Source organism: Populus nigra, chromosome 6 (genome assembly GCF_951802175.1).
Source record: "Populus nigra chromosome 6, ddPopNigr1.1, whole genome shotgun sequence".
Classification (NCBI taxonomy): Eukaryota; Viridiplantae; Streptophyta; class Magnoliopsida; order Malpighiales; family Salicaceae; genus Populus; species Populus nigra.
The window spans coordinates 4,136,376-4,145,620 of record NC_084857.1 but is presented as its reverse complement, the minus strand read 5'-3'; the positions used below and the strand labels follow the sequence as shown (position 1 = coordinate 4,145,620).

At 34.1% G+C, this 9,245-nt stretch overlaps 1 protein-coding gene across 2 annotated transcripts; it reads right to left on the bottom strand.

Annotated features, from left to right (window-relative positions):
• Window positions 1–1,988: 1,988 nt before the first annotated feature.
• On the bottom strand, window positions 1,989–4,962 carry LOC133695943 (clathrin light chain 2-like). Of its 2 annotated transcripts, XM_062117923.1 has the most exons (4): window positions 4,551–4,962; window positions 4,062–4,215; window positions 2,627–2,734; window positions 1,989–2,530 (listed from the first exon to the last, which is right to left on the bottom strand). In XM_062117923.1, exons 1-4 carry the CDS (start codon window positions 4,808–4,810, stop codon window positions 2,186–2,188), a joined length of 867 nt encoding a protein of 288 aa, XP_061973907.1. In that variant the 5' UTR covers window positions 4,811–4,962; the 3' UTR covers window positions 1,989–2,185. The 2 variants fall into 2 exon arrangements, with proteins under 2 accessions (XP_061973907.1, XP_061973908.1); XM_062117924.1 differs by lacking the exon at window positions 2,627–2,734.
• Window positions 4,963–9,245: the final 4,283 nt, after the last annotated feature.

The window sequence follows — 9,245 nt, the reverse complement described above, 5'->3', positions numbered from 1 at the left end:
CAGTCTTTATGGCCCATTTCTACAGGTGGGGTGTTCTGTAGTGGCATTAAGGAGTTGACATCCTCATTATCGAAAACCATGGACCACTCCCCCCATCCCACGGCCTTGCATAATCCCAATTTCTTTTCTGTCGCTCATCTGGCATCCCAATATGAAAAGAACCGGGTACATAAAAATTGCAGCGGCTTACTCCTTTTGGATTTCAGGCCCTGTCAAGGGAAGGAAACACAGAGAAGCAGATTTTCTGGGCTCGCATTTATGATTTACCTACCTAGTTTGTGACTAACACATAGTGGGATTTATTGCAGTATCATTATTGACGCCTGATGCCATCGGTTAATGTATTGAGCTGTTCAGATGGTGAAATTCTCAAAGAACTAGTTGTCTCCCTGAGGCATTAGTTCCAATGCAAAACTGCTAAAGGGAAGGTCAGGGGTCTGAAACTCATTACTCCTGGCGTCCTGGTGCACTACTGAAAATGAAGAAAATGGAAAAGACTTCATACAACAATGGAAGCAGCGTCCATCAACGCAGCAGCTAGCTTAAGGATGAATTGAAGCCTAGCTTAACCAGTAATTTTTACAAGCTAGAGTCTGATTGTCTTTGCGACAACACTTAAAAGTTTTTTCAAATTTTGTTTTTTAAAAAATAAAAAATATATCATTTTAATATATTTCTAGACAGCTACCCAATGTAAAATATTATTTAATTTCTAAATGTTTTTTTTTTATTTGGAGGGTAGGGATTCACCCTGTGCGTGTAATTACGTACAAATCCATTCCTCCAATTAAAACCCCAAAAGGCGCACGCAAGGGCATGTTAATTTTGAAGGAGGGGAAAAAACCCACAGTGTGGAGTAGGGGATTAAACCCACGAAAGTGTGAGGGATTGGACCAACATAAAATTCCTAATCTTAGATCTAGGGTATGCAAAGCGGGCAAATAAAACTCCTTTGAGCTGCACAAAAAAGAGACTACGACAGGAAGATAAAGGGTTCAAGCTTTGCAAGCAGTATCATTTCCAACACCAGCTCTTTGAAGCTGGGCCACCATGCGAGTTCCCATTTGCCATGGGATATTAGTTAAGATCCATTCCCAAAGAAACATGTCTTTTGAAGATACTCTCTTATTTTTCCAGATAAAGTCATTCAGTAACATGACCACATACCTCAACTGAAAATTTAAATAATTGAACCAACACATTAAATTCTGTTAGTTTAAATTTTGATTCTTTTTTTAAAAAATATTTTTAGACCGTTTTGAGGTATTATATTAAAAATAAATTAAAAATATTATAATAATATATTTTAAAATTTTAAAAATAACGAAACAGAAAAACCTATTCTCATGAATCGTCAGCTGCTTTAAAAGATTCTTGAGCTTGCCTCCATCCATCCATTCGGTAAAAAAAAGATAGCACTGCCCCCAAGCAGCTTTTCAAGCTCAAACACACATCCACGGACCACCATGAATGACAACACGACGAGCTGGATTGTTGGAAACATTAACAATATACTAAAAGGCGTGGGGAAAGCACTTTAGCTTCCCCACGCCTTTTAATTATACTTATATATAAAAATAATAATTACTATTATTATAGCCTTTTAATTATACTTATATATAATAATTATTATAATAATAATCATATTATAATATATATATTTTTTCGTTTTCATTTTTTTTGTTTTTATATGCTTTTATGGTTTTTTTTTTTTTGCTTTTTTCTTTGTATTTTTTTAATGAATTTTCATAATTAAAATTATAATTTGTTTTATATGCCTTGAATATAGATTTATAAAAAAACCTTATAATTTTAAATCTTAATTTTTTTAATATTTTTTATGTAAAATAATTAATTTATGGTATCGCCCGAATCATGTAACTAGTAAAATCACGAAACTTCATGCTCCTAGGGCACCAAGCTTTACGGGGTGGCAGCCTCAGAATAACAGCATATTTATTGCGGGTTCAAAAAAAGCAGCAGTGAAATTTGACAAGCAATTTATCTAGTTATAAACCTGCTTGAATGGCCTAGTTTTGTACACATTAAAGACAAAAAAACAGCAGTGTAATAAGCCTGTGAGTGTGAACCATATTTAAAACGGTTGTTGTTAAACCAACCAAATTCTAATGAGCTCTTCAACTTCTTTCAATACATGTGGACAAAGAATGCAAAAACAAAATTATCAGGCAACAGCTACAGTCTCAGGAGCCGTCACCACAGCATTAGCCTTGAGGGTTGTGGTTGCAACTGTAGCATCAATAGAAGTGGCTGCTTCTGCTGGGGAATACTTCAGGTGAGGAGGTGCACTGTGCTTCAATTTCAAGAGTATTTGCCGCATCCTTGAGAGTTCAGTTGGTTTCCCAGACTTTGGGCCTTGAATCACAACAATACCAGGCTTCTTCTCCAGATCTTTCTTCCCTGTCCTCTTCTCTATAGCTGCAACTTCATTAGGAATGAGCTCTGCAATTGACTTCCAGTAATTCTTATCAACTTCAGCATGGAATTTTTCTCGGTTGACCAGAAATAACTGACAAAGAAGAAGATGCGAGCCAAACAAAAAAAAGACTCATCATTCCATTAATATTTAGATGTCAGAAACCAAACTTGCTATTTAAATACTAACTTCACGGGCAGTGCAGGGTTTCCTAACAAAAGCAAATTTTCCTGCTCGATTTTCAGCCAAAGGAATAATGATTAAGTTCATTAGCAAGTCAAGAAGTACATAGCCAACCTAGTCATGGAAATAACATCCAGTTAGCTAATTCGATTGTGCATGTAAAAGTCCAAGTTCTACCATACTAATTTCAATCATTTTCCTTCCCCAGTTTGCAGTCGATCAGTGCCCTTCTAAATTCATGGACATAAAATTTAAGCTATAAAATCAAACACAGGTAACCAGCTATTCATGACAAGTAGTTTGTACAAATGCAACATATGCAGCTTTGGTAGTCAAGCTACAAAGGAAGTTGTAGACCCAGAAAATGCCAAACACAATCTTCAAAAGTAAAGGCTGTACATAGACCACACATGGACAATTTTTTAATGAGAAAAAAATCAAATTTGATCACCTCAAAGATTATATCATGTCCATGCTAGGTGCATGTGCATAGTTTCTACATTGTGCTAGAAGCTTTCTGCTTACAAACATGACCTTTTTTCCTTTCAAGTTTCAAATTGCCTGAAATGGTTGCACATGTAAAAATCACTTAACAATAATGAACTAACATTTATTATTCTGAATTTGGAACCTAAGAGGAAAAATACACTTGATCAGATGGATCAAGTGATAAATGACTATTAAGTAGCCGATAGAAAATATCAGCATCAAAACAAGTAACATCTATATATGTGATGGTAGCTTGGACTACTTCCGTGATGACTGAATGTAACTATATGCCCCCACTCCCTTCCTTCTTCTTCTCCTTGTTTTTTTTTTTTTTTTGAGAAATACCATACATGAATTAAATTAAAAACCATCCAGAATCAAATATCTAGTACTATTATTCTTGACCAGGAGATCCTAATTTGCTTAGCCCTTCAAAAATCCAATGGGGTCGCAACAAGAGAATCTAGACTGAGAGTCTATTGATTTCTTATCCCATTCTAATTCACATTGTCAAAGTAGGAAGCAACTCTGTGATTATCCTCTACAAGGACATTATCGAAATAATTCAAAACCTGAATGCATCTAATGCAACAACTCCAGGCTTCTAACTCTTCCCATTGATCATATTAAAGTACTTGCCACATAGAAGTTACAGAAGCACTGAAAAAAACATACCCTATCACTCTTTTAGGCATGTACTCCTTACAAATAGCTTAACCAAGCCCTTTCTTGCACATGCTATACCAAAAAAGAATACCTATGGTGGACTTAAAGAACATTTCAACATGCCTAGAAATATACAGCTTGCTCAAATGAAAACTTAAATAACAACAAAAATAACATTTGCTCTAATCCATAGCCCAAAAGTTAGTAGACTGAGATACCAATGTTATCAAACAAAGAACAAACAAAACGGCAACATCAGCTAAGAAAATACAAAATGCAATCTGACCTTCTCTTTTTCCCTGTTAGTGATTTTATTATTCTCGCAAGCGATCTCCCTCTTCTTGTAAGATTCAACTTTATAATCTTCAGCTTCCTTGATTATTTGGCTCAATGCCTCCTTTTCCCTCTTCTCCTTATCCTCCAACAGTATGGCGTTTTGCCTTGGTATCAAAAACCGGCAAACATAATTAATCATGATCATTTTATGTAATAAAAACTAATACTTTCATCAAATTGAACGAATCAAGACCACAATCAAATATATAAACATAAATTACAGATTGGTTCTTGATCCATGCAAATCAAATAAAATAAAGTTTCATTGATTCAAACGAGTCTTAAATTTGTTTCATTGATCAAAACTCCTAATTATATATTTACTCTCAAATTTCACTACTCACTAAGAGTTCAAACAGAATTACAGTTTTTAATCAAATTATCTTTTAAGCACACAGAAAATATCAATCAAACGCCAATTTTTTTTTATCAGATCTACCTTCTCCATTCTCTGAGAGCAAATCCCTGCTCAGCGTCCTTCTCCAACGGTGGAGGAAAAATAGGACCCTCCTGTCCACCAAACCCTTCGTTTTCAAGAGGAGAGAACTCGCCGTGAATCGGTAGCTGAGACTCGAAAACATCGTTGCCGGCAGCGAATGAGTCATCGAATGGCCGCGAATCGTAGCCTACGTAGGAATCATCTTCATCAAACATGCGAGTGGACTCGTTTTGTGCGACTGGGTTGGCAAATGTTGACATTGTTATTGCCTGTTATCTACGAACAAGGAAATGGTTTCACTCTCTTGGATTTCGGGCAGTTAAAAAGAGAGCTTGGTTGGAGCGTGAGCGTTTCGGTTATGAGGAATTATTCGGAGAGTTTAGGCATCGACGTGTCCAGGGGCCGAATAGGATACTGCTAATGGCGTTTTTTTCTAGTCGTTATCTTATTTATAGGGTTTTTAGTAATTTGATTACTGTATTTTTGTCGTGAGGTATATTTTTTTAAAAAAAAATATCAAATATGAAAGTTATTTCAATATATTGTTTTACATAAAAAATTAAAATATAAATTGGAAAACACATATAAATAAAATCAATTTATTTAAATAAATAAAAGATAAATTTATACTTTAAAAAAACCATAACTTAAAAAATAAACACGAATTAAACTGATTGAATAAACTCACGTTATAAAAAATATTATGTAAGGCCGAACATATCATCAATGTAATTTAAAAATGAATATATGTTATTTTAAAAAATAAACTTCATTTATATATATATATATATATATATATATAAAACTATAGATAAATTAAAATAATACCTTGAAAAATAAAATAGAAACAAAACAATTAAAAAAATATATATTAAAAAAAAACATGTAAAAATCGAGACTTGTGTTATAAGATTAAAATAAATTAATAGAAAAAACTTGAAAATAATCACAAAACTAATATTTAAAAAATAACAATAAAATCATATGAAACCGAATTCCCAGCAAATTAAATACTGAAAGATAAAATCATGAAAAAAAATTAATTACATAAGAGGGACCAAAAAAATAAAGGTGAGAAAAAACATTGACTTGAGGGATAAAAATTTTCAATTAGAGGGTTTAAGTGAATTAAAAAATCAGATTTAATAAAATAAAAAAATCAAAAGAATAAGTGTCCAACTAAAAATAATAAAACAATAGAAAATTTGATTGAAGGGGAAATTGAAAGAAAAGAAACTTCAATAAAAATGTCAAGGATAAAAGTAAAAAATTTAAAAAATGAGAACTGAAATGAAAAATCAAGTATGTGAGATATTGCAATTAAATGACTAGATTAAAAATAATAAAAACTTCTATAAATAGAAAATGAATTAAATAAGAAATTAATAGAATGAAGACTTAGATTGAAAAGTAAGAAACAAATAAGACAATGATATACATTGTTGTTATGAGAGAGGAAAAAAGATAAAAAAAATCAAATAATCATCGGTGACAATCTGACTATCGTAAACTGTCTGGCACACTTCAAATAGAAAAAGACACAATGTCACATTCAAGGAGACAACGGATGGCCAGTCACGTCCACTTCGCGGATGCCACACATATATTGGGGCTTGTCGAGCACACTCCACCAATTTTAAACATAAAAAATTCAAAAAATATGAAAATATCAAAATGCCCCACATGATCCCGATAATTACACAAAATACCCATATAAAATTACAAAAATATCCTCAAATGCTAAGTTTATGCTTTGTCTCCTCAAAGGTTAAAAATGTGTTGATACTGTACAGTAAAATTTTAAAACCCCAAGACACCATTATCCAACAACATGATACTTTTTAGATTTTAAAGGTAAATTTATATTTTTATTGTTAAGAAACTTATGTAAAGTGAAGAAAGTTTTTAGTCAATAGTTTTATATTTTATTAATTTTAAAGGTAAAAAAATATTTTCACCGTGTAAAAAAAAATCCACACCACAACCCAAGAGGCTTAGTTTTCTGGGCCTAAAGACATAGATAGTTTTACTGTAGCTGAAAATACATTTTACTTTACTGTGGATTGGATTACAGTAAAATGCTTATGCTATTTAGTTTCCAGGTAATTCAAGAAAGATATCTATTTAAATTTTAGAGAAAAATATATATCTTGTAGGAAGAAAATATTTTTTTATTCATGTATTCTTTTTTAATGTTTTCATAAAAATATATATTTTTTACGGGAAACAGACCGGCGGATCTCCATCTCTTCCCTTCTGTTTTTTTTTCCTCTCCGGTCATTACATCGCATCATCAACAAAGAATATCACCAGTGCCAAATCTTTTACCAAAAAAAAAAAAAAGGAGAGACTTATCTGTAATCTTTAACATAATCAGGCGCACTTTCCTCAATTATAAATGATACATTGTTATCTGTGTGAATGAGTTTTTCATCTCCATATATTCACCGGCTTCTTTTTAATAGGCTTTTTTTAATGTTTTTTAGGATTTTTTTATTACACTTTAAATACTTGAAACACTTCTATGAAAACAATTGAAGTCAAAGAACTCAATTGTAAGAATCATGAAAATCTAGACACTTGGATGGCTATTATCCCTAAGATAGGCTGTCCCATTTGCCTCTCCCATGCGTTACTGTAAAATAATTATTATCTAAATTTTAATCGGCTTGTAATCTGAACCATACAGATATGCTTCTTTCTTCATCATGCTATCAACATCTACTACCATTTTGTTTTGTGCTGCAATCTGAACATTCTACGTTGACTATGGCCCGGGAAGTGAAGTGGTGCTGGAAATGGCAACAGGAAGAGACCCATCAACAGCTCTTGCTGTGACTTTGTGTTATTAATCATGATTGTGTAAAACTGTCAGTAAAATATGATGTTAAAAATAATAATCATAAAATCAAATCAAAACAAAGCAAAAAAATCTTGCCACTCTACGGCCAGATATGAGAGAAGGGAGAAAAAGAAAACAAGTGAAGAAAACCATCCCCTTCCCTTCCCTTCTCTCTCACCTCGATTTCATCAGTACCCGAAATCCAAACCCCGCAACCTAACTCTCTAACTCCATGGCATCTCTCTGGCGGGCCGCGACGGCCCTAACGCAAACCCAATCAACCCAAACGGACGGGGTGGAGTTCTGGTCGAGCCCAGAGCGAACCGGGTGGCTAATGGAACAAGGAGAGCACATCAAGACATGGAGACGCCGGTGGTTCGTTTTGAAACAAGGGAGGCTCTTCTGGTTCAAAGACTCCACCGTGACACGTGTGTCTAAGCCACGTGGCGCTATCCCGGTTGCCTCTTGCTTGACAGTTAAAGGAGCCGAGGATGTGCTTCATAGACAGTACGCTTTTGAGTTTTCTACGAGGAACGACACCATGTATTTTATTGCAGATTCCGAGAAGGAAAAGGAGGATTGGATTAATTCGATCGGACGGTCTATAGTTCAGCACTCGAGATCCGTCACCGATTCTGAGATCGTTGATTACGATGGTAAAACATGGTTATGGTTATGATTATATATACATATATGCTTACGTGTTATAATTTGTTTTAATTTTGATTTTTTCTTGGTATGCAAGAATTCTTGATTAAGGGGTGATAATCAATCTTTATTAATTGGTTGATTGCATAATTTATGGTAAGTGTTAATTAAGTTTGGGATTTTAAAGTTGTGAGGAATTCTAGTTGGTAAACGATGATTTTGGTAGAAAAACAGATTGCCCTGGTTGAAGTTACGGTTTGCTCTAGTGCACATGTAACCATTTAAACCTACTGATCCGCCCATGCTCTAGAGGAGGAGGTTCGCTAGATTTGGAGCAGATTGTGATGTTGGAACGTCTTTCTAGTTTTTAAATTGCTTTGAACACAGATTGCTGGCCCTTCAATATGATACTATCTTCTCTGGGGCTTCAGATGTGGCCTTTCCAAGTTTGCAATAAAAATATCCTCCTCTACTGACCCTCCAATATTAGTAATATTATGGATGGAAGAGGAAATTATTTTCCGCAGAACCTTGTTCAACAATGTACGATAAAGAAGCATGTAACTAACGTTAAGCACAGGGGAGTGATTGCTGGTATTGTGAGGCGGAAGAACACTAGTTTTCTTCCTGCATGCATTCATGCTCTGAAGAACTTGAAGAAAAGGCGCATCATCACTCCTGTTTTGATCTATTTTGCTCAACCACATGGGAAATGCTACTGTTACTTTGCGAATGCTGGGACCTCCTCCCCATCCAAATATGAAACACTGACATGTTGGAAATATGGAAAAAAAAAATCTATCACGAAAGGAACGCAAATAACATTAAGGTATCATTTTATGAATTTCATTCCTGCATTCAAGCACATAAATAAAGTAATCAATACTCAATACCAAGTTCATTGGGAAAACGTAACTTAAATCCCACCTGCCTTGGTTTTAATTCCTGCTCTGCTTGTCCCAGTGCTTGGATTTTGTTTATGCTCTAAATTCAACACAAGTAAATGGAGCCTCGTTCCGCATAAAAGTTAGACCGCAGTATACTCTGGATCCGTTGAGGAAAGTTATCTGAATAGATATTGGATCAGTTTACTAAAAAAATCATCATTAAAGCTAATAGTTTTCCTCTTTTCAGTTCCTATTAATTGGTATTCCTACTTAGAATCTTTAGATCCTCGACGGCAAGTAATGAGAAAAGGAACACTA

Bases quoted from the DNA above. Each gene is read 5' to 3' on its own strand.
- LOC133695943 (XM_062117923.1), bottom strand. From the start codon at position 4,810: ATGTCAACATTTGCCAACCCAGTCGCACAAAACGAGTCCACTCGCATG. The intron at 4,216-4,550 runs GTAGATCTGATA...TTTGATACCAAG, and splicing joins GCTCTCAGAGAATGGAGAAG to GCAAAACGCCATACTGTTGG. The intron at 2,531-2,626 runs GTTAGTATTTAA...CTTCTTTGTCAG, and splicing joins AACCCTGCACTGCCCGTGAA to TTATTTCTGGTCAACCGAGA.